At 42.9% G+C, this 25,480-nt stretch overlaps 2 protein-coding genes and 1 long non-coding RNA gene across 3 annotated transcripts; all 3 read right to left on the bottom strand.

Annotated features, from left to right (window-relative positions):
- Nucleotides 1–248: 248 nt before the first annotated feature.
- Nucleotides 249–779, bottom strand: LOC123186230 (uncharacterized). The gene is made up of 2 exons (XR_006493578.1): nt 620–779; nt 249–520 (listed from the first exon to the last, which is right to left on the bottom strand). It is a non-coding gene; the product is annotated as an uncharacterized lncRNA (long non-coding RNA).
- Nucleotides 780–4,312: 3,533 nt separating this feature from the next.
- LOC123186229 (uncharacterized) lies at nt 4,313–4,941 on the bottom strand. Its single transcript, XM_044598016.1, has 2 exons — nt 4,779–4,941; nt 4,313–4,665 (listed from the first exon to the last, which is right to left on the bottom strand). The coding sequence occupies exons 1-2, from the start codon at nt 4,912–4,914 to the stop codon at nt 4,535–4,537; spliced, it is 267 nt and encodes an 88-aa protein (XP_044453951.1). The 5' UTR covers nt 4,915–4,941; the 3' UTR covers nt 4,313–4,534.
- Nucleotides 4,942–11,759: 6,818 nt separating this feature from the next.
- On the bottom strand, nt 11,760–12,401 carry LOC123186228 (pectinesterase inhibitor 28-like). The gene has a single exon (XM_044598015.1). It carries the CDS (start codon nt 12,365–12,367, stop codon nt 11,849–11,851), a length of 519 nt encoding a protein of 172 aa, XP_044453950.1. The 5' UTR covers nt 12,368–12,401; the 3' UTR covers nt 11,760–11,848.
- Nucleotides 12,402–25,480: the final 13,079 nt, after the last annotated feature.

Here is a 25,480-nt window from a genome sequence, read left to right as displayed (position 1 = left end):
GTGATTTTCATCGTGAAGTTTTGCATGCGCGTGGAAAAAACATCTATGTTTCTTGCCAAAAAAGTTCAAAATTATTTTTTATTGCCATTTTTTGGAATATAATGTTTATTCGAGCTCATAAACTTGACAAGTAATTTGGCAGGTCCAGAAATTTGTGAGGTACTTTCACTTCCACACTTTGACCACCTTTTCCAGGCGAGGCAATATATGAGTTACTTCATGTCATCTACATATTTGCACACATATTAAAACTTGTTCCAAAACAAGGTTCCGTTTATTTATTCCATCGGTCGATCGTAAACATGGAGTACACGACTTATGTAGAACAACGTGGCTTTTTATTGTCTTGGCACACTTGAGTCCATCTGCGTGCATTTGATCTCGTCATCCTCCCCGTGAGGTCAACACGCTCTTCCCTTGCACGGTAGGACGAGGTGGGGAGGGGGCGGAACTGCAGGGATGTTGGGCGCGTTGAGCAACACCTTCTCTTCCCTGATGCCATGGCTGGGTTTATGTTCCCCTGGCCAAGATGAAGATTAAGTTTCTTGCACCTCTTATCAATAGCAGCTAATTAACCAAGCTAAGTAATGTAGTATCTACTTATAAGGAGATGACTGACCGTCGGAAGGGCCGGAGACGCTCGTAACCAGTAGAGACGATGACGCAGTAGTCATTGGATCCGCCGTCGGGGTCGCCATGTGGACGAGCTGGCTCATGGCCAGGAGGACGACCGCCAGCTTCATCGCTGCTGCTCTTGTGCCCGCCATTTTCCTTCTCGGTTGGTTCTTGCAACTTGCAGGCGACAGAGGCGCCGCTACTTATACTAGTGGAGGGATCGGTAATCGCACCTAATTTGTTTTCTCTTCCAGAATAATCATAGCTATGCTTCAGAAGGCTACACCCGAGTCTCTCTCGATAGGTGGAATCAAAATCTAGTAGCCCGACGCGAGTGCTAAAACAGCATGTGCGGATGCTCCTTGCCGCACAAGTTATTTTGCCCCTGTTCAAGCAAGTGTTCACGCTTAATAAAAGTGTTCAATTGGTTTTAGGAACGTTCATATAATAGAAAACGTGTTCATGTATTTTTTTAAAGTACTGTCTAATCTTAAAAGAGTACACATTTTTTTAAATGTTCAGATTGTTTAAAAATATATATTCATGCATTTTTTAAAAAGATCTAAATAATTAAAGCAAAAGTGTTTCACATATTCAAAAGGTGTAGGTGTAATCTTGAAATGTTCTCACGCATTCCCTAAAGTTTTCACATATTTTTTAAAAGTGTTCATGCATTTAAAATATATTTTTAAATTCGTAAAAAGGAACTATTATTTTTTCTAAAGAACAATAGCATAAAAATGTACCTTGGAGCCTTACCCTTTCCCCGTCCATGTAGAGAAAGGGCGACTTTTGGGTGACGCCGGGCGATCCACCTCGCCGCCGCAAAATCGGCGGGTTCCTCACCCTCTGGCAGCTGCTCCGGCAGCGGGAGGATGGGGCAACAACAACAACAACAACAACAACAACAACAGCAACAACAAATCCAAGGCTTGTGTGGAGCAGCAGCGACGGCGCGCCGGCTATACGTCTTTGTCGTCGTCTTCGTCAACGGGGTGCTGGGGGCTTCAATGTAATTTTTTCTTGTCTCAGGACCTTTCTGTAAGAACCCTGTGCTAAATATCAACAGTTCTTTTCTTGCCAAAAAATAGCATAAAAATGCAAAACAAAAATAAACAAAAAATGTAAATGCAAAAGGACAAAAGTAGATCCTCCGGCTTTTGGGATGTGTCATTTTATTTATCATCTGCATGTAAACAATTTGTCACTTTATATATGAAGAATAAAGTCATATTGCTGTCAAAAAACATTTGTTTTGTCCGAGGACAAGAAACACATCGATTTGTTCTTAGGTTTTGTCTGATCGTGTAACGTTTTCATATTGTTTTTTCTCGTAAAAGGCTCCTTGCCCCACTTTATTGATAAAGCAACAACCATGATACAAGTCCAACCATAAACGAAAGTCTAAAAGAAGTCATGATACAAAAGAGAGAGAAGCTCACGATGTGGGCAACAACATAACACGCCCAAAATAAAAGATACAATCCTCAAGGGGGATAGGTGACCATGAGGAGACACGACACCAACTCCTTGTACTTTCTGGTCAGCTCGCCGACCGCTGATCTATCCCGACGACTATAGAGTGGTTTCCATAACTGCAAGAACCCACACAATTTATAAATAGCACCAGTGGCCATGACCGGTATACGTGCTCAATGACAAGCTTATTTCTAATACACCAAAGGGACCATGCCAAGGCCCCTAAATTCACCTACATCACTCTGTGTGTCCGTCCGTATATGCATTGGCCGCCATCACTGAACTGGAAGTTAGAGCAACTCTGACAAAGTTGCCGATCGCTATATTGCGTATGAAGCATGTTCAATATTTTTGGAGGCTGGACAAACGAGTGCAAATCAAGAGTCACTATATCTCAGCTTTCATATTTTTCTTACATATGTGATCCATGTGTCACTGGCTACATACCAATTCTCAAATTTCTGAACTTCTACTTCGCTTCATCATCAACAAGCGGCAGCGAATGAGCTCGACCCCGTCGGTCATGGACGTGGCGGGGACAAGGACAACCATGAGCACGACGATGGTGTGAGGAAAACCATGATGACGATAATTTGGGAGGCGAGGTGCCGATTCTGGCGACAGCGATTCTCGAAACTATGTTAGGCATCTGACATCCACTGTTTTTAGTGAATGTCCCACCTAATGCATACTATACTTTTGAACAACAACAACAACAACAACAACAACAACAATCTCACTCCTCTAAATCGCCGACGAGGGCGGCGCCTCTTCTCCTTCAAGAGCGGCACCTAGTAAGGCCGTTGGGGGAGGTGTAAGCTATGGGCCGCATGGAGGAAGTAGAGGTTGTGGACGGAAGTGAGGGAAGTGGATGTTGTGGCCGGTGGGATATTAGCTACAGAAGACATGACGATGTCCTTTTTATAACCGTGTGTGATAGGGGGCGGAAAAACAGGCGCATAATAGTAGAAGAAAAATTTGGGGAAAACCAGGCGAGAAATGGCCACGAGCATTTGTCACATGGACGGCCGTCGTTAATTGACATGCAGGAAAAGAGAGGAGTCGCACGGGAAGCTGGGGAGAAAGGTGAAATTTCCCTCTCTCACGAACAGTTGATGGATGGAGCTTAGAGGGTCACAAGGAAGGAGACGACAACCTAGGAAATTGCACGAATCACAAACTATTGTAGTTGATTTTGTGTAGAACACCTATCGTCCAGGTTTGTTGCACAAAACATCACCCATTGGTGTAATCTGTTGCAGTAAGCTCCAATGCATCATTTGACTATTTTAACATGATTCCTAATTAGTGGACTCTGTTTGTAAGGGCAGACGTAATAAAGAAAAACCATATGGCATTAGCGGGCCAAGAAAAACTGCTAATATCCGCAATTTTAGTCGCCCGTTACAACTTATTTTAAACTTAACATTTAAAACAAATCCAAAAACCAGGAAATCATACATATATCTAGTACTGATTTGATAACTATTTAGCTTACTTTCACGTGTTTTAGAGATATTGGCAGTTTGCTGACACAATTGATTTTTGTTCAGTATTCAATGTTTTCAAGAAAAACAGAAAAAGCCATTAAATAATATGTGAACCAAGTTTTGATTTGGTGACTCATTTTGAGCGTAGTTTTGAGAGATATTAGACTTGTTTTCGGTCCATGCCGACTAACTTTGCATGTTTTTTTTTTGCCACATGTACACAAGCAGGATCCATGTGTTAGAGACCATGTGGACAGAATCAAATTATGTATTAGACCTAGCTACAACAGATTATTACATGTTCTGTGCAAATTTGACCCCAAATATTTGATGGTTTGTGCAATTTTCTCGACGACGGCTTCGATCAGAAGACCACCCGCAGGCTGTCTCTGCCTGATTTGTTTACTCTGCTTCTCTGGTCCTCCCCATGCAGTCTAGCAGTGGAACAGAGCAACCGCTTGACCTTTCCATTCCAGGTCCGGACGAACCTCCGTTCTGTCTCCGGTTGTCAGGCAGGCAGGCCGCAGGCCGCGTTGCCGTTTGCTGAAGGCACGCTACCTGCTCGACGGTTGGCACTGCGCACTAGTATTGGCATACGATTTCTCCTCTGTTTCTTGCACGACACAGCTTCAGTTGGGCTGACAAAAGCTTCTTCGACCATGTATCTCCCTTTTCAACTTATGTAGAAGTCCCACACTACTACTAGAGTTCATAAACTTGACAAGTAATTTTTCGCAGGTCTGGAAACTGGTTTAGTAGTTTCAAATCCACAATTTGAACACTTGTTGCAGGCGAACGAAATATAAAAAAGAGTGCTCTTATTTTATTCCATCAGTCGATCATAACGATCGAGGACAATACAGAGGAAGCTAGGGACATTTTTATTGCCTTCGTCACTTCGAGCTCCAGCTGCACTTCACTTGGTGCTCCACATGAGGTGAGGTTAGCACTTAGCAGGTTCTTCCCTTGCACGGTAGGATGAGGTGGGGAGGAGGCGGAGGGACAGGGATGCTTGGCTTGGCCGCATCCAGCAGCACCTTCTCTGCCCTGATGCCAGGGCTGGGTTTAGAAATGACTCCCCCTGGTCAAGACAAAAATTAACTATCTCAGTTTCTTGCACCTCTTATCAATAGCTAGCTAATCAACCAAGATAATTACTAGTAGTATCAACTTGAGAAGATGACTAAGACTGACCATAAGGGTAAACGCTGGTAACCAGCAGAGACGATGCAGTCGTCGGATCCGCCGTTGGCGTCGCCATGTGGACGAGCTGGCTCATAGCCAGGAGGACGACCGCCAGCTTCATCACTGCTGCTCTTGTGCCCGCCATTTTCCTTCTCGTTTTCTTCTTGCAGTTGCAGGAGACTGAAGCTGCTACTTATATAGTGGAGGGATCGACAGTTCTACCTAAATTTTTTATTTTTCAGAACAATCATAGTAAGTTACGAGTCTCTTTCTATTTCTATAGGTGGAATCAAAATCTAGTAGCCCGACACGAGTGCTAAAGCAGCATGTGCAGACGATGATCCTTGCCGGACTAGTTGTTTTTGCCCCTGTCCAGTAAGTGTTCAATCTTTTTTCAAAAACAGTAACTTGATTAAAAGGTGTTCACTTTTTTAAAATGTTAATACTATAATATAAAATACATTCATGTATTTTAAAGCATTTTTTATTTTAAAAAGTGTGCATATTTCCCAATGGTTCATGCATTTCTAAAAATATTCAAATGATTAAAATAATGTGTTTGCGCATATTCGAAAAATGTACGTGTAATCTTGAAATGTGTTAACGCTAGAGAATCTTGAAATGTGTAAATGTACGTGTAACTTGTAGCAAGTCTCTTTCGATAGGTGGAATCAAAATCTAGTAGCCTGCTACGAGGGCCGAAACAGAACATGCAGATGATAATAGTTTTGTCCAATGTTCGAGACTAGGAGACTTATGTTAGACTTTTTACTTATTAATAATTATGACCGTATGCATCGTTTTGATACAGAGGTTGAGGCGAGCCCTCTTTTTTTTAAAAAAAAATTGTTTTATCTAAGGATAAGAAGCAAATCGATCGGTTAAGGACCAACTAAAGTTTGTCAGCCTTCGTCGACTGTCCATATGGACCATATTGTGGCCGCGAGCTCTGGTCTGGAAGTTACGGTGTAGTGTACTGGTGCTTCTGAACTCCGGTTTTGCACATGAAAACAAGAGGAATATGACAGAAAAAGCAAAATTTCCTCGCCTTTGCTTTATAAATCATAATTTTCTTTTCTTTGCTAAAATGGCATACCTTTGATTGTTTGTTAGACAAAATACTCCATTTTTCCTGTTTGAACCCACCTGTCATATCTGCGAACAATTTTGCCATGTGCTACGGCTCGGTCCGAATTATCAGAGACAGATGTCTTCGTACTCAGCTCATATGTGCAAACACGTAGTACCTGGGAAGTCCTATAGCGAGCAAAGCGTTTATGTTTTTTTTTTGACAACGATACATAGCTTTGTTCAAACATTATTCAAGATTGATAGTATTAGAGGTACAATGCTTCGTATCATAGCTTGTAACAGTAGAATAAAAAATAAAAATAAACGCAAAACAAAAATAGAAAAAATAAAGCAGGGAAAACCATCAAGAACCAAACACTAACAGTAAAGAATCAGGATTGTCGGGAAAAGGTAAAAGAAAACTATAGAAAACCGCCCGATTCAAACACGATGGAGCCACGTGCTACTGGACCGGCCCATGCCAGCTAATGTGTAGGTGATTGTGCAGTATGATATACTCCCTCCGGTTTTAAAATATAACGTGTATTAATTTTTGAGAAGTCAAACTTCTTTATCTTTGAGCAAGTTTATGAAGAAAATATCGGTATCCACAATACCAAGCCAAGATCATCATATTCATCTTGAAATATGTTTTCATATTTTATTTAATTGGTATTGTAGATTTGTTTTATAAAGTTGACCAGACATATCAAAGTTCGACTTTTATGAAAACTAATACACCTTATATTTGGGAATAAAGGAGGTGGCTTTACATGCCCCGGGAATGTATCTGGTGCATCCACACTTGTGGTGCTACCGGTGCACCGGATGCCATAGAATGTTTTAAAAAATTGGAAAAACATCTAGCACGTTAACGCTGCATCAATGTATGATGTCACAAAATTTCGTATACAAATTTGAAATATTTTTTGAGATACAAAAATGATAAATTTGACACCAGTGTGATAATGGGCCAAATCTAAACCCCAAGTTATATTACGTACTATTTAGTGTTGAATTTGTCATTTTTTGTTTGTTGAGTTATGTTTTGAATTTTGACTTGAAATTTTGTGACAACCTACATTGGTGTTGTGTGAGTGTGCTGATTTTTTTTCCAATTTTTTAAAACATTTTGAAAGCACAATGCGAGTTCGGTGCGCCGGTAGCACCACAAGCTCTGGTGCACCAGATATTTTCCCTACATGCCCCGTCACCCACCATAAGCACCACTTGCAAAAAAATTCCTCAAATTAATCGTGCCCTTTTTCACAAACTATGAACTTTTATTATTCTTCACAAATAGTGCAGTAACATAGGAAGATTTAAACTTGATATTTCTGATGACCTCTCTTCACCGAACAGCCAAGGAAAGAACAGAGGGAATGAAGTTGAGTTGCTATGTATCCCCGCATCTTCATATTCTACTCCAAACGGGTCGAGCCCAATTGGCGATTGATGGGCCGAATTGGTTGGAATAAAAATCGTAAACAAATGAGCCTGGTTTGCAATATAGATGGGTTTCAATAGCAAGTATAACTAATGACTAGAGAATGTTAATTTTATCTTCTTTGATGCCACAATAATAAAATGGTGCATATAATTTCAAACACAATCCTCCTTTGTTTTATTTATAACGAAGGAGCTAAAGTTTTTACCATACGTGGTTAGTCAAACCTAAGACTACCACCAAATTCATAAATTTGGGAATCACACATAATTTTAAAACTACATGTATTTATAAACAATGACCTCTCTTCTTTCTTTATAGGAATGGGTTAGAAATGTTGCCAGACGTGATTGCCCAAGACTATCTAATAACAAATGCATTTTATATCAAAGCACAATGGTTATAAATGGGACTGTGCCATTTGGCGGAACGAGTAATATAGTGTATTGTAATATGCGATATAGCCCCACGCACAACCCTGGGTGGATCACTCCTTCAACCTAGACAACAAAATAGAACAATAACAGCTTAGCCCATGTGAAAAAAGGCACATATCTTGAAGCATTACATCCAACGACAAGGAAGTTGAGTGAGCCATCACTAAAAAAATTAGAAAAATAAATAAAATTACATTTTTCAAGTCATTGGAAACATTTTAGTTACGTTGGGAAAAAACACCATTGATAGAAGCACGTATGATTGTGTTAGAAACAAAAAATGATTAATTTAATTAAGTTTAGACTATTTAATCATATTTTGTGTTAGATTAGTAATTGCGTAAGTGCAATGCACGTTAATATTAAGCATGATATTAATTGTATTGCACATTGATATTAGGCAAGATATGGATTGCATGTTAATATTATGTAGGATATAATTACTTGGCTAGTTCTAGCGATGATATTAGACATGATATTAATTAGTGGTGGGTACCAAACATGTTGAGTTCTAGACATATTTAATGGTAAACATCTGAGCAACGGAGACCGTTGGAAAGATGTTGTTGAACAAGTGAGATTTGTTGGATACCTGCCCATAACTCACTCTTTTTTATATTCGTATAGATTAATAGAAATTCCATGCCCACCAAAAATATATTCAAGTCCTCCAGTTGGTCTTCCATGCCTCGATCTTCGAGTTCTTCCAGTCTTCGATCCTCCTTGAGTTTGCCTATTCAGATACAGTTGGGAGAGCTCCGGTGTAGATTCATGTTGTCTCCTCGGGGTAACAAGGTTAGGATTTCTCATTGTGCGTGCACGATGAGGAGATTTGGTGTGAGGTGCTTTAGATCGATTCAAGGGATCGATTTCAGTGCGGCTCTGGAACACTGGTCCATAGGGGCACGTGCATGAAGACTAAGTTTTTATTGACAAGGTCAAGCTGCCCGGTAGGGGAGAGGCGACACCGGCATGGCTCCTCCTGGCAGCAGTAGTGACCGTTCGATGGTGCAGAGTCATCGATGTATTTTTTATTATCTTTTAGGATCTTTGTAGTTTATTTGAACCTTTGCAATAGATTCAAATCTTTTCTGGATTATTTTCACAAAATAGAACAATTACGCAAAAAGTAAAAAAAAAATAAATAAAGACTTTTTTTGAGCTTCAAAAGAGCTCACGATTGAGAAAAACAAGAAGAAAAACTCATGCGATACAACCCCAACCAACCGAAGAAAGCCCACCACACTCCGGTGAAGAAAAGCCCACCACACTCCGGTGAAGAAAAGCCCACCACACCATGGGCAGCGCTTTGTTGTTCTTTCATTTGTTTCTTTTTATTTATTTTTTACTTTGTTTATATTACGAAATATTCCAGACACATATATTTTTAAAACTAATTTAATTAAGCTTTAGATGTGCTCATCACACATTTTTAAAATTCATACAGCATAGACAATTTTTTGCGCAATTTAAAAAATGTTTTTACCATTCAAAAAAACTATTTGCGATATTTTTAAAATGGCCATGTCTTTTAAAAAATGTTTGAGACATTTAGAAAAAGGTTAATATAATGTATAGAGAGTGATCACGTAATTTTGGAAAAATGTTTCATACCATTCAAAAAAGTGTTCGGGACATATGAAAAAGTAGTTCACATTTTTCAAATAATATATTTGTGATATTTTGTAAAAATATTTTTATAATGCAAGAAAAATATCCCTGTAATTTTAGAAATATATTTTGTACCATCAAAAAAATTGTTCATGAAATTTAAAACAGTGTTCATGTGTTTTTAGCAAAAGTGCATCACAGTTTGAAAATAATTATATAATGTAAAAAATGTATGCATAATTTATTAAAAATGTTTCTTACCATTCCAATAAAATTCAAGTGCATTTGATTTTTTGGGGCATTTATTAGAAAAAATTGTTCAAGCTTGTATTAAAAAGTATTCACATGTATTCATAAAATGTTATGTGCGTATACAAAAAAAGTTACAATGTGTATTGAAAAAAGTCGACATGTATTTAAAAAAACAAAGAAAAAATACATGTAAAAACAAAAGAAGCAAATTAACAACATGGAAGGTTTTAAAAGTGGTCCAAACGGATACAGTGAACTTCCCCAAAACCGCTCCAGGGAGCTATAATGTTTGACTGGACCGTTTAGTAGTGCGTCAGAGGGTAGGCGGGGCTATGTCTCATGACAAGCATGATATAACCCCACGCACAACCCTTGACATGTCACTAAACGAGCCCAAACAACAAAACCGAACAACAACCGCTCAGCTCATGCAAAAAAAAATCACAAATCTTGAAACACTCTATCCAATATCAGGGACAGGGAAGTTGACAACACTCTGGAAAAAACAACAATTTGATAAAGCAGATCTATAGGTACCCTAAATATTGCACATCTAAGTCCTCTACCACTGATTTTACGTGTAGATTTGATCTGGTATTTTCTTTTCTTTTCTCTTTTCTTTTCCTTTTTATGTTTGATCCAGTCACTTAGATGTGCAATAATTATACCACATCTAAATGTGCGTTAGACAAACCCAAACAACGAACACTTCTCAAGTTATTGGAATTTATTTATTTTTTGCATTGGAAGCATATTCGCTTGTTGACAGAAGCACAAATTGTTGTGTTAGAAACAAAATAAGTAATATAATTATTTTTACATAGTTTAACCAGATTATATGCTAGGTTAACACAAATTTCATGTACACTGAAAGGAAATTCTCTAGTTGAAAAAACTGGTTTCAGATTCTTTAGGGACAAAAGAAATACTGGTTGGGTTCAAATGAATTTGAATAGTATAGGAAGAGGAAAGCAAAAAAGCCATGATGGATGAGATTGCAATTATATCTGATATGGTTTATGGGACCAGTTATTTCCTGGGAATAAAACGAAACTACTTAGAGTTTGTGAGACGTGTGCATGCTTTCAATCGAATTCAATGACTGCGATATGGTATTCGGGTATATTTTTTTAGCGTTATGTGTTGTCTTCTCTCTTCCCAAAATATTCTTGTGTTTCATGTGTGTGTGTGGGTGGGTGGGTGGGGTGGGGGGGTGGCTCCCAGTAGCAAATGTTCCCGTGTGAACAGTAACGTGAAAAAATAGCAAATGTTTCCAAAAAATTCTGAATTTTTTTTGTAGATGTTCATGTTAGTGTTGCAAGCATGCTTGACAATTTTCATGCAAAATGGAGCAGCAATGTTTTTTCCGTGAATTAAACAAATTTGGGGTGACATTTGGTGTTCAATTTGTTTTTTTTGCACAGGCCAAAATGCTTAACCTTTTTGCCTCAAAATTTGCAGGTAGCATTTGGATGTGACTAAGAACACATACAAATTTTGTCTTGATTTTACATTTCAGAAATTATTTTTGTGCCCGGAGCACGTGCTACCGGGAGCCAAATTGAATTTCTAGTGTTTCATGTGTTACAGAACATATAAAAACATTTAAAATATTTTTTGGTTGTTTGTTTCATGTGTTATTTCTCTATCAGGGTAATAATTTGATCATTTAACTGAAAATTCATGGTATTACAATGGTGAACGTATGAATTTGGCAGTTTCATAAAATTATTAGGATACATGAGATTACAATATATGGTATCATTGGAGTTAAAAGCAATTGTTAGGGGATAATTTTTATAAGGGAGTCCTTATGGAGCTTTCTCGACTCCTCCTTCGTTGGCGGTGTAATAATTTGTGTTGGAACAATATAATACGCATGCCCATTGCAATGCCCGGGCAATTAACTAGTAATAGTAGTTGATGTAAAAAAAACTAGTAATAGTAGTACATGTGGTTTTAGCGTTTTGTGTTGCCTTCTCTCCTCCCAAAATATTCCTGCCGCCAACAAGGTTAATCTCCTCTCCCGTCAACCTCCGGCGTCGCTCCGACACGGTGCGGGAGGGGAGGGTATCCCTGCCACTGTTGTCTTTTTAAAATCAGCACAAAAACAAATCCACATAAAAGAAATATGTGCCAACACGTCTTTCATAGTTGAGTGATAACATTGTGGGCTTATTAATTTCGAGGAGTTTTCTCATCGAAATGACTATAGACTCCTGATGTAGTTACACAAATTCATATCCTCGGTGGCTAGCTAACTACAGCGTCAACAACTTCGTTACATCTAGAGTGATTGCGCACTGCACACCAAACTCGAAGTTCTCGGCGTCGAACGGAGATTTCACGCCTGCCTTGAGGAACTCGTCATCGCAATATTGGGGGATGTCCAGCGCGGAGCTGAGGCTTGTCACCGCGTCTCCCAAGTTGCCCGACGAGATGCCCTTGGCAGCCTTGTCGAACAGGCCCACGGCCCCGGAGTACATATTGTCGCAGTAGGCGATGACCTGCTGGATCATCTGATCCTTTTCCCCGGCCTTCAGGGTGGTGATGCGCTTGCGGGTGTCCATGGCCGTTGCACTGGCGATCCCAGTGGCGATGATGGCGAGCCCGCGCTTGTCCGCAGTGGCGCTATCCCTGTTGGCCTTGAAGAACTCGATGCAGATGTCGTAGGTGTTAGCGCCGCCGAAGCGCTTGCACGTGTCTTGTAGGACGGAAGCAGTGGACGAGGCAAGAAGCATGAGGAGTGTGAGAAGCGAGAGAGCTTGGGATGGCCTCATGGTTTTGCTGCTACGACTTTTCTTGGGTTTCTGAGATGTTATCTGTGTTGAGATTGATCTATCAAACTGTAGGTGGATGGTATATATAGAAGATTGTCATCTAGAACAATAAGCACAGATATATATCAATGAATTCCGAAGGACCTTGGCAGAACAATAAAAAATGGCTACTATTAATTAACATTTATTGCTTGCTTATCTATCAATAAATATTTGATACTTATAATATTGATCAAATTAGTGTAAAACGAACGGTCCAGATTTAAACCATAGAATGGAGACTTATAAGATCTTTCCAGATTGTAGTCATTACTCGGTTCCAATATATGCAGCGGGCGGCATACAAATGTACCGTATGAAGCTTCGCTGTGGACAAGCCATTAAGGTCTACCCACAAAAAAAAAAAGACAAGCCATTAAGGTCAAAGCTTCTTCAACCATCCTCTCTTTTCAATTTATGTACAAGCGCCACTAGAGTCCATAAACTTAACGAATATTGGCAGGAGCGGGAACCTGTGACGCTTCCACAATTCGAACACTTATTGCAGGCAAAACGGTTGAGTATATATGGTACTACCTCCGTTTCGGTGAATAAGTCATTCGCGTAGTTCTAGGTCGACGATTTAATTATTTAAATATGTATTATATGTGACAAAAAATATATATTTAGAAACTACATCCGTGTAGAAATTCAGTGATATACTTTTCATGACATATAACACATATTTAATTTCTCAAATCGATGACCTAGAACTACGCGAATGACTTATTCACCTAGACGGAGGTAGTATGTGCATATTGTGTATTGAGCCCGCCTCCTAGTTTGTTGTATAGTTGAGGTTCGTGGCCTACCTTTGTACATCATATATACGTGCCTATGCACGAAGAGCAATACATCGTGCAATCATAATCTCATACATGGTATCAGTTTCCTAGGTTTATTTCTCGCTTCCACATCCGCCGTCGTTGCCGCCGCGCGTCTCCTTCGCGCCGCCGTTGCTGTCGCACGTCTCCTCTGCCCCGCCGCCGCCGCGCGTCTCCTCCATGCCGCCGCCGCCGCCTCGCCGCCGCCGCTTCTACCCGATCCTTCCGCCTGCCCACAGTCTCCAGCCGCCGGCCGCCACGCTTCTTCTCTTGACCGACGCTGCTCTCCGGTGCCTTCACCATGGCAGGTCCCGCTCTTGCGCCACGGGCTGTCCCGTCTCATCCACAGGTCTGCGTGCTGCTGCTATCCGCAGGTCCGCCGGTGATCAGAATCACGTGGATTTGTTGATTCCTTTATTACGAGTTCCACTTGATCTATTGAAGCCTCGTCTCAAGATCTGGAAACCCGCTTTTGTTCCCGTCTTGGTCGTTTGTGCACATAGCACATATCCGCAGGAGCACTTCAGCCCGAGCCATCCCATCCGCAGCTCCCGTCCATCGCCCGCCCTTCGCGCCTCGCTAGCCACGCGCATTGCCAGGTCGCTGCTGCCGCGTGTATCGCCCGCCAGGCGGCATCTCCCCCGCGCGCGCTCCACTTCGGCCGTCTGCCAGACGCGATGGCGTCCTTTGTCGTCCCGCCGCTGGCGCCCTACGGCATGGCCGCCAGCTCTGGCGCATCCGGCGTCGCCCCGCCAGCCCATCCCGACTTGCCGCCCGGCTCGGCTCCGCTGCACCCGCTGGCGTACGTTAGCGCCTCGTCGTCGGCTCCGACTCTGCCCGTCAACCCTTTGTTGTTGCGTGAGGTGTTCGACGCGCCCGTCTATGAGGCTCCCGGGTACTGTTGGGGGTCGTCAGCAGGCCAACACTCGCCCGCTGGGCTGCAGCCAGACGGCGCCCCGCACCTGCAGCATCTGTTAGCGGGCCAGCAGGATTTTCCGGCGGGCCATCCGGCCTACCCGGCACCGCATTCGCAGTTAGGGCTGCTTCCCATATCGTTTGGAGAGTACCCACCACCGCTGCCAAGCGGTGGCTATGGACTCCCAATGGCGTCTCTGTCCCCCTCGTCGGCCCTGCCGCCGGTGCCCTGGGACCCGGTGCTCCTTCCCGCACTACATGTCGCTCCTATGTCAAACAACTACACCCAGGTGTTGATTGGTACATGGACACCGGGGCTACGGCTCACATGTTTGCTCATCCTAGTAATCTTGCCTCCTTCACTCCCGTCACCACCGACCGCCGCATCATTGTTGGCGACGGTTCCACACTCCCTATCACACATGTCGGGCACACTTCTTTTCCATCCAATTCCATGCCCATTACTTTGTCTAACATACTTGTATCACCTCATCTTATTAAGAACCTTGTTTCCGTTCATCGTTTAACTCATGAAAATTCTGTTACTGTTGAATTTGACGAGCTTGGGTTTTGTGTCAAGGACGCTCGAACCAGGATGGTACTTCACCGATGTGACAGCCTCGACGAGCTCTATCTGGTGCATTCGTCGTCCACCTCCTCCACCTCACCGGTTGCTCTCTCCGCCGGCGTCGATCTCTGGCACGCTCGTTTGGGTCATCCCAACCCCGTCACACTTCGTCATATTCTTAGGAGTTTCAGTTTCAGTTGCCATAAGATAGAGGATCACACCTGTCATGCCTGTCGTGTTGGCAAACATGTTCGTCTCCCGTTTAATAACTCCACCACCATAGCTTCTTTTCCTTTTCAGTTGATTCATAGCGATGTGTGGACCTCTCCGGTTCCTAGTAATTCGGGCTATTTTGTTGGGGAACGTAGCAGAAATTCAAAATTTTCTACGCATCACCAAGGTCAATCTATGGAGTAATCTAGCAACGAGGGGAAGGAGAGTGCATCTACATACCCTTGTAGATCGCTAAGCGGAAGCGTTCAAGTGAACGGGGTTGATGGAGTCGTACTCGTCGTGATCCAAATCACCGATGATCCAAGTGCCGAACAGACGACACCTTCGTGTTCAACACACGTACAACCCGGTGACGTCTCCTACGCCTTGATCCAGCAAGGGGAGAAGGAGAGGTTGGGGAAGACTCCATCCAGCAGCAGCACAACGGCGTGGTGGTGGTGGAGGAGCGTGGTACTCCAGCAGGGCTTCGCCAAGCACTGCAAGAGACGAGGAGGGAGAGGGGTAGGGCTGCGCCAAGAAGGAGATGTTCTCGTGTGTATGGCAGCCCAAAACCCCACTAATATAGGGGAAAGGGAGGGGCTGCGCCCCCACCTAGGTTTCCACCCCTAGGGGTGGCGGCCAGCCCTAAACCCATCTAGGGTGGCGGCCAAAGGGGGGGAGAGGGGAAACTTGCCCCCCAAGCTAGGTGGAGGCGCCCCCTCCCCAAACCCTAGGCGCCTTGGGCCCTTGTGGGGGGGGGGGGAGGCGCACCAGCCCACCTGGGGCTGGTCCCCTCCCACACTTGGCCCATGCAGCCCTCCGGGGCTGGTGGCCCCACTTGGTGGACCACCGGGACCCTCCCGGTGGTCCTGGTACATTACTGATAAAACCCGAAACTTTTCCGGCGACCAAAACAGGACTTCCCATATATAAATCTTTACCTCCGGACCATTCCGGAACTCCTCGTGATGTCCGGGATCTCATCCGGGACTCCGAACAACATTCGGTAACCACGTATATCTATTCCCTATAACCCTAGCGTCATCGAACCTTAAGTGTGTAGACCCTACGGGTTCGGGAGTCATGCAGACATGATCGAGACAACTCTCCGGTCAATAACCAACAGCAGGATCTGGATACCCATGTTGGCTCCCACATGCTCTACGATGATCTCATCGGATGAACCACGATGTCAAGGACTTAATCAATCCCGTATACAATTCCCTTTGTCTAGCGGTACGATACTTGCCCGAGATTCGATCGTCGGTATCCCGATACCTTATTCAATCTCGTTACCGGCAAGTCTCTTTACTCGTTCCGTAACACATCATCCTGTGATCAACTCCTTGGTCACATTGTGCATATTATGATGATGTCCTACCAAGTGGGCCCAGAGATACCTCTCCGTTACACGGAGCGACAAATCGCAGTCTCGATTCGTGCCAACCCAACAGATACTTTCGGAGATACCTGTAGTGTACTTTTATAGCCGCCCAGTTACGTTGTGACGTTTGGCGCACCCAAAGCACTCCTACGGTATCCGGGAGTTGCACAATCTCATGGTCTAAGGAAATGATACTTGACATTAGAAAAGCTTTAGCATACGAACTACACGATCTTTGTGCTAGGCTTAGGATTGGGTCTTGTCCATCACATCATTCTCCTAATGATGTGATCCCGTTATCAACGACATCCAATGTCCATGGTCAGGAAACCGTAACCATCTATTGATCAACGAGCTAGTCAACTAGAGGCTTACTAGGGACATGGTGTTGTCTATGTATCCACACATGTATCTGAGTTTCCTATCAATACAATTCTAGCATGGGTAATAAACGATTATCATGAACAAGGAAATATAATAATAACCAATTTATTATTGCCTCTAGGGTATATTTCCAACAGTCTCCCACTTGCACTAGAGTTAATAATCTAGTTCACATCGCCATGTGATTAACACTCACAGGTCACATCGCCATGTGACCAACATTCAAGAGTCTACTAGACTGAATGATCTAGTTCACATCACTATGTGATAAAAACTCAAAGAGTTCTGGGTTTGATCATGTTATGCTTGTGAGAGAGGTTGTAGTCAACGGGTCTTGCCATATTCAGATCCCTATGTATTTCACAAAACTTTATATCGTAGATGCTGCTACCACGTTCCACTTGGAGCTATTCCAAATTGTTGCTCCATTATACGTATCCGGTATCTCTACTCAGAGCTATCCAAATAGGTGTTAAGCTTGCATCGACGTAACTCTTTACGTCGAACTCTTTATCACCTCCATAGCCGAGAAACATTTCCTTATTCCTCTAAGGATAATTTTGACCGCTATCTGGTGATCTACTCCTAGATCACCTTTGTACCCTCTTGCCAGACATGTGGCAAGGCACACATCAGGTGCGGTACTCAGCATGGCATACCGTATAGAGCCTATGACAAAAGCATAGGGAACAACCTTCGTCCTTCCTCTTTCTTCTGCCGTGGTCAATCTTTGAGTCTTACTCAACTTCACACCTTACAACCCAGGTAAGAACCCCTTCTTTGACTGATCTATTTTGAACTCCTTCAAAAACATGTCAAGGTGTGCATTCTTTGAAAGTATCATCAGGCGTCTTGATCTATCTCTATAGATCTTGATGCCCAATATGTAAGCAGCTTTATCCAGGTCTTCCTTTGAAAATGACTCTTCAAACAACCGTTTATGCTTTCCAGAAATTCTACATCATTTCGGATCAACAATATGTCATCCACATATACTTATCAGAAATGTTGTAGTGTTCCCACTCACTTTCTTGTAAATACAAGTTTCTAGCAAACATTGTATAAACCTAAAAGCTTTGATCACTCCATCAAAGCATATATTCCGATTCCGAGATGCTTGCTCTAGTCCATAGAAGGATTGCTAGAGCCAGCATACCTTTTAGCATCCTTAGGATCGACAAAACCTTTTATTGTATCACCTACAACTTTTCTTACGAAAACTGGTAAGAAAACTTGTTTTGACATCCATCTGTCAAATTTCATAATTGAAAAATACAGCTAATGCTAACATGATTCCGACGGACTTAAGCATCGCTACGGGTGAGAAATTCTCATCGTAGTCAACTCCTTGAACTTGTGAAAAGACTCTTTCCCACAAGTCGAGCTTCATAGACGGTAACATTACCGCCCACGTCCGTCTTCTTAAAGATCCATTTATCTCAATGGCTTGCCGATCATCGGGCAAGTCCACCAAAGTCCATACTTTGTTCTGATACATGGATCCTATCTCGGATTTCATGGCTTCTAACCATTTGTCGGAATACGGGCCCACCATCGCTTCTCCATAGCTCGTAGGTTCATTGTTGTCTAACAACATGATATCTAAGACAGGATTACCGTACCACTTAGGAGTAGTACATATCCTTGTCGACCTACGAGGTTCAATAGCAACTTGATCCGAAGCTTCATGATCACTATCATTAACTTCCTATTCAACAGACGTAGGCGCCACAGAAAACATCTTTCTGTGTTGCGTCACTCTCTGGTTGAAGTAAAGGTTTGACAACCTCATCAAGTTCTATCTTCCTCCCACTCAATTCTTTCGAGAGAAACTCCTTCTCGAGAAAGGACCCGTTCTTAGTGACAAACAATTTGCCCTCGGATCTGAGACAGAAGGTATACCCAACTGTCACCCTTGGGTATCCTATGAAGATGTGTTTGTCCGCTTTGGGTTCGAGCTTCTCTGGCTGAAGCCTTAAGCATCGCAGCCCCAAACATTAAGAAACGACAACTTTGGTTTCTTGCCAAACCATATTCTTACGACATCATCTCAACGGACTTAGATGGTGTCCTATCTAAAGTGAATGCAGCTGTCTCTAACGCATAACCTCAAAATGAAAACGGTAGATCGGTAAGAGACATCATAGATCGCACCATATCTCATAAGGTTCGTTTATGACGTCCGGACACACCATTACCCTGTGGTGTTCCAGGTGGCTTCAACTGTGAAACAATTCCACAATGTATTAAGTGTTTGCCAAACTCATAACTCAGAAATTCTCATTGATCAGATCGTAGGAATTTGATCTTCTTGTTATGATGATTCTTAACTTCACTCTGAAATCGCTTGAACTTTTCAAACGTTTCAGACTTGTGCTTCATTAAGTAAATATACCTATATCTAGTCAAATCGTCAGAGAAGATGAGAAAATAGCGATATCCACCGCACGCTTCAATTCTCATTGGATCACACACATCTGCATGTATGATTTCCAACAAGTCACTTGCCCGTTTCATTGTACCTGAAAACGGGGTCTTAGTCATCCTGCCCATGAGGCATGGCTCGCATGTGTCAAGCGATTCAAAATCAAGTGACTTCAAACATCCATCGACATGGAGTTTCTTCATGCATCTTATGCCAATATGACCTAAGCGGCAGTGCCACAAGAAAGTGGTACTATCATTATTAACTCTACATCATTTGGCGTGAACATGTGTATCACCATGATCGACATTCAATGAACCATTCACATAGGGTGCATGACCATGAAAGGTATCATTCATGTAAACAGAATAACCATTATTCTCCAACTTAAAGGAATGACCGTATTGCAATGAACATGATCTAATCATATTCATGCTCAAAGTAGACACCTGATAACATTTATCTAGGTTCAATACTAATCCCGAAGGCAGATGGAGCGTGCGATGGTGATCTCATCAACTTTGGAAATACTTCCAACACACATCGTCACCTCGCCCTTAGCTAGTCTCTGTTTAGTCCGTAGCTTTTGCTTCAAGTCACCAGTAATAGCTGTTGGAAATATGCCCTAGAGGTAATAATAAATTAGTTATTATTATATTTCCTTGTTTATGATATATTATCCATGCTAGAATTGTATTGATAGGAAACTCAGATACATGTGTGGATACATAGACAACACCATGTCCCTAGTAAGCCTCTAGTTGACTAGCTCGTTGATCAATAGATGGTTACGGTTTCCTGACCATGGACATTGGATGTCATTGATAACGGGATCACATCATTAGGAGAATGATGTGATGGACAAGACCCAGTCCTAAGCCTAGCACAAAGATCGTGTAGTTCGTATGCTAAAGCTTTTCTAATGTCAAGTATCATTTCCTTGGACCATGAGATTGTGCAACTCCCGGATACCGTAGGAATGCTTTGGGTGTACCAAACGTCACAACGTAACTGGGTGACTATAAAGGTACACTACAGGTATCTCCGAAAGTGTCTGTTGGGTTGGCACGAATCGAGACTGGGATTTGTCACTCCGTGTAAACGGAGAGGTATCTCTGGGCCCACTCGGTAGGACATCATCATAATGTGCACAATGTGATCAAGGAGTTGATCACGGGATGATGTGTTACGGAATGAGTAAAAGAGACTTGCCGGTAACGAGATTGAACAAGGTATCGGGATACCGATGATCGAATCTCGGGCAAGTATCGTACCGCTAGACAAAGGGAATTGTATACGGGATTGATTAAGTCCTTGACATCGTGGTTCATCCGATGAGATCATCGTGGAACATGTGGGAGCCAACATGGGTATCCAGATCCCGCTGTTGGTTATTGACCGGAGAGTCATCTCGGTCATGTCTGCATGTCTCCCGAACCCGTAGGGTCTACACACTTAAGGTTCGGTGACGCTAGGGTTATAGAGATATTAGTATGCGGTAACCCGAAAGTTGTTCGGAGTCCCGGATGAGATCCCGGACGTCACGAGGAGTTCCGGAATGGTTCGGAGGTAAAGAATTATATATAGGAAGTGCTATTTCGGCCATCGGGACAAGTTTCGGGGTCACCGGTATTGTACCGGGACCACCGGAAGGGTCCCGGGGGTCCACCGGGTGGGGCCACCTGCCCCGGGGGGCCACATGGGCTGTAGGGGGTGCGCCTTGGCCTATATGGGCCAAGGGCACCAGCCCCTAGAGGCCCATGCGCCAAGGACAAGAGGAAAGGGAGAGTCCTAAAAGGGGAAGGCACCTCCGAGGTGCCTTGGGGAGGATGGACTCCTCCCCCCTTGGCCGCACCCTTCCTTGGAGGAGGGGCAAGGCTGCGCCCTCCCCCTCTCCCTTGGCCCTATATATAGTGGGGGAAAGGGAGGGCAACCATACCTAAGCCCTGGCGCCTCCCTCTCCCTCCCATGACACATCTCCCTCCTCCCGCAGCGCTTAGCGAAGCCCTGTTGGAATCCCGCTACTTCCACCACCACGCCGTCGTGCTATTGGATCTCCAACAACCTCTCCTTCCCCCTTGCTGGATCAAGAAGGAGGAGACGTCGCTGCTCCGTACGTGTGTTGAACGCGGAGGTGCCGTCCGTTCGGCGCTAGGATCATCGGTGATTTGGAATCACGACGAGTACGACTCCATCAACCCCGTTCTCTTGAACGCTTCCGCGCGCGATCTACAAGGGTATGTAGATCCACTCCTCCCTCGTTGCTAGATGACTCCATAGATAGATCTTGGTGACACGTAGGAAAATTTTGAATTTATGCTACGTTCCCCAACAGTGGCATCATGAGCTAGGTCTATGCGTAGTTACTATGCACGAGTAGAACACAAAGAAGTTGTGGGCATTGATTTTGTTCAATATGCTTGCCGTTACTAGTCTTATCTTGATTCTATGGTATTGTGGGATGAAGCGGCCCGGACCAACCTTACACGTATGCTTATGTGAGACTGGTTCCACCGACTGACATGCACTAGTTGCATAAGGTGGCTAGCGGGTGTCTGTCTCTCCCACTTTAGTCGGGTCGGATTCGATGAAAAGGGTCCTTATGAAGGGTAAATAGCAATTGGCATATCACATTGTGGTTTTGCGTAGGTAAGAAACGTTCTTGCTAGAAACCCATAGCAGCCACGTAAAACATGCAAACAACAATTAGAGGACGTCTAACTTGTTTTTGCAGGGTATGCTATGTGATGTGATATGGCCAAAAGGATGTGATGAATGATATATGTGATGTATGAGATTGATCATGTTCTTGTAATAGGTATCACGACTTGCATGTCGATGAGTATGACAACCGGCAGGAGCCATAGGAGTTGTCTTTATTTATTTATGACCTGCGTGTCAACTTAAACGTCATGTAATTACTTTACTTTATTGCTAAAGCGTTAGCCATAGTAGTAGAAGTAATAGATGACGAGACAACTTCAAGAAGACACGATGATGGAGATCATGATGATGGAGATCATGGTGTCATGCCGGTGACAAGATGATCATGGAGCCCCAAGATGGAGATCAAAGGAGCTATATGATATTGGCCATATCATGTCACTATTATTTGATTGCATGTGATGTTTATCATGTTTATACATCTTATTTGCTTAGAACGACGGTAGTAAATAAGACGATCCCTCATTACAATTTCAAGAATGTGTTCTCCCCTAACTGTGCACCGTTGCTAAAGTTCGTCGTTTCGAAGGACCACGTGATGATCGGGTGTGATAGATCCTTACGTTCACATACAACGGGTGTAAGACAGTTTTACACATGCAAAACACTTAAGGTTAACTTGACGAGCCTAGCATGTACAGACATGGCCTCGGAACACAAGAGACCGAAAGGTCGAGCATGAGTCGTATGGTAGATACGATCAACATGAAGATGTTCACCGATGATGACTAGTCCGTCTCACGTGATGATCGGACACGGCCTAGTTGACTCGGATCATGTAATCACTTAGATGACTAGAGGGATGTCTATCTGAGTGGGAGTTCATAAGATGAACTTAATTATCCTGAACATAGTCAAAAGGTCTTCGCAAATTATGTCGTAGCTCGCGCTTCAGTTCTACTGTTTAGATATGTTCCTAGAGAAAATTTAGTTGAAAGTTGATAGTAGTAATTATGCGGACTAGGTCCGTAAACTGAGGATTGTCCTCATTGCTTCATAGAAGGCTTATGTCCTTAATTCACCGCTCAGTGTGCTGAACCTCAAACGTTGTCTGTGGATGTTGCGAACATCTGACATACACACTTTGATAACTACGTGATAGTTCAGTTAAACGGTTTAGAGTTGAGGCACCGAAGACGATTTGGAATGTCACGAAACATATGAGATGTTTCGAGGGCTGAAATTGGGATTTCAGGCTCGTGCCCACGTCAAGAGGTATAAGACCTCCGACGATTTTCTTAGCCTGCAAACTAAGGGAGAAAAGCTCAATTTTTGAACTTGTGCTCAGATTGTCTGACTACAACAATCGCTTGAATCAAGTGGGAGTTGATCTTCCAGATGAGATAGTGATGTTTCTCCGAAGTCATTACCACCAAGCTGCTAGAGCTTCGTGATGAACTATGATATATCAGGGACATATATGATGATCCTTGAGATATTCGCGATGTTTGACACCGCGAAAGTAGAAATCAAGAAGGAGCATCAATTGTTGATAGTTGGTAAAACCACTAGTTTCAAGAAGGGCAAGGGAACAAAGGGATACTTCATGAAATGGAAATTCAGCTGCTGCTCTAGTGAAGAAACCCAAGGTTGAACCCAAACCCGAGATTGAGTGCTTCTGTAATAAGGGGAACAGCCACTGGAGCAGAATTACCCTAGATACTTGGTAGATGAGAAGGCTGGCAAGGTCGATAGAAGTATATTGGATATACATTGTGTTGATGTGTACTTTACTAGTACTCCTAGTAGCACCAGGGTATTAGATACCGGTTCGGTTGCTAAGTGTTAGTAACTCAAAATAAAAGCTACGGAATAAACGGAGACTAGCTAAAGGTGAGCTGACGATATGCGTTGGAAGTGTTTCCAATGTTGATATGATCAAGCATCGCACGCTCCCTCTACCATCGAGATTGGTGTTAAACCTAAATAATTGTTATTTGGTGTTTGTGTTGAGCATAGATATGATTGGATTATGTCTATCGCAATACGGTTATTCATTTAAGGAGAATAATGGTTACTCTGTTTATTTGATACCTTCAATGGTCTTACACCTAAAATGAATGGTTTATTGAATCTCGATCGTAGTGATACACATGTTCATGCCAAAAGATAGTAATGATAGTACCACCTACTTGTGGCACTGCCACGTAAGTCATATCGGTATAAAACGCATGAAGAAGCTCCATGTTGATGGATCTTTGGGCTCACTCGTTTTTGAAAAGTTTGAGACATGCGAACCATGTCTATTGGTGTATATGCATGAAGAAACTCCATGCAAATGGACCGTTTGGACTCACTTGATTTTGAATCACTTGAGACATGCAAATCATACCACATGGGCAAGATGACTGAAAGCCTCGTTTTCAGTAAAATGGAACTAGAAAGCAACTTGTTGGAAGTAATACATTTTGATGTGTGCAGTCCAATGAGTGCTGAGGCATGTAGTGGATATCGTTATGTTCTTACTTCACAGATGATTTGAGTAGATGTTTAGTACATTTACTTGATAAATCACGAGTCTGAATTATTGAAAGGCTCAAGTAATTTCAGGGTGAAGTTGAAAGATCGTCGTGACAAGAGGATAAAATATCTATGATATGATCATAGAGATGAATATCTGAATTACGAGTTTGGCACAGAATTAAGACATTGTGGAAATTGTTTCACAACTAATACAGCCTGGAACACCATAGTGTGATGGTGTGTCCGAACATCATAACTGCACCCTATTGGATATGATGCATACCATGATGTCTCTTATCGAATTACCACGATAGTTTATGGGTTAGGCATTAAAGACAACCACATTCACTTTAAAAGGGGCACCACGTAATTCCGATGAGATGACACCGTATGAACTATGGTTTAGAGAAATCTAAGCTGTCATTTCTTAAAAGTTTGGGGCTGCGACGCTTATGTGAAAAAGTTCAGGCTAATAAGCTCGAACCCAAAGCGGATAAATGCATCTTCATAGGACACCCAAAATAGTTGGGTATACCTCCTGTCTCAGATTCGAAAGCAATAAAGGATTGTTTCTAGAATCGGGTCCTTTCTCGAGGAAAAGTTTCTCTCGAAAGAATTGAGTGGGAGGATGGTGGAGACTTGATAAGGTTATTGAACCGTCTCTTCAACTAGTGTGTGGCAGGGCACATGAAGTTGTTCCTGTGACACCTACACCAATTGAAGTGGAAGCTTATGATAGTGATCATGAAACTTCAGATCAAGTCACTACCAAACCTCGTAGGATGACAAGGATGCGTGCTACTTCAGAGTGGTACGTAATCCTGTCTTGGAAGTCATGTTGCTATGGAGAAGCGATGGAGAAGCGATGAACCTACGAGCTATGGAGAAGCGATGGTGGGCCCGAATTCCGATAAATGGCTCGAGGCCATAAAATCCGAGAGAGGATCCATGTATGAAAAGAAAGTGTAGACTTTGGCAGAATAGCTTGATGGTCGTAAGGCTGTTGAGTGCAGATGGATTTTAAAAGGAAGACGGACAATGATGGTAAATGTCACCATTAAGGAAGCTCGACTTGTCGTTAAGAAGTTTCCCGACAAGTTCAAGGAGTTGACTGCGGTGAGACTTTCTCACTCTTAGCGATGCTAAGAGTCTGTTGGAATTATATTAGCGATTA

The sequence above is a fragment of the Triticum aestivum genome, chromosome 2A (genome assembly GCF_018294505.1).
Source record: "Triticum aestivum cultivar Chinese Spring chromosome 2A, IWGSC CS RefSeq v2.1, whole genome shotgun sequence".
Lineage (NCBI taxonomy): Eukaryota > Viridiplantae > Streptophyta > Magnoliopsida > Poales > Poaceae > Triticum > Triticum aestivum.
Note: the sequence above shows the minus strand (reverse complement) of the source record. Positions and strands in the feature narration are given on the sequence as shown.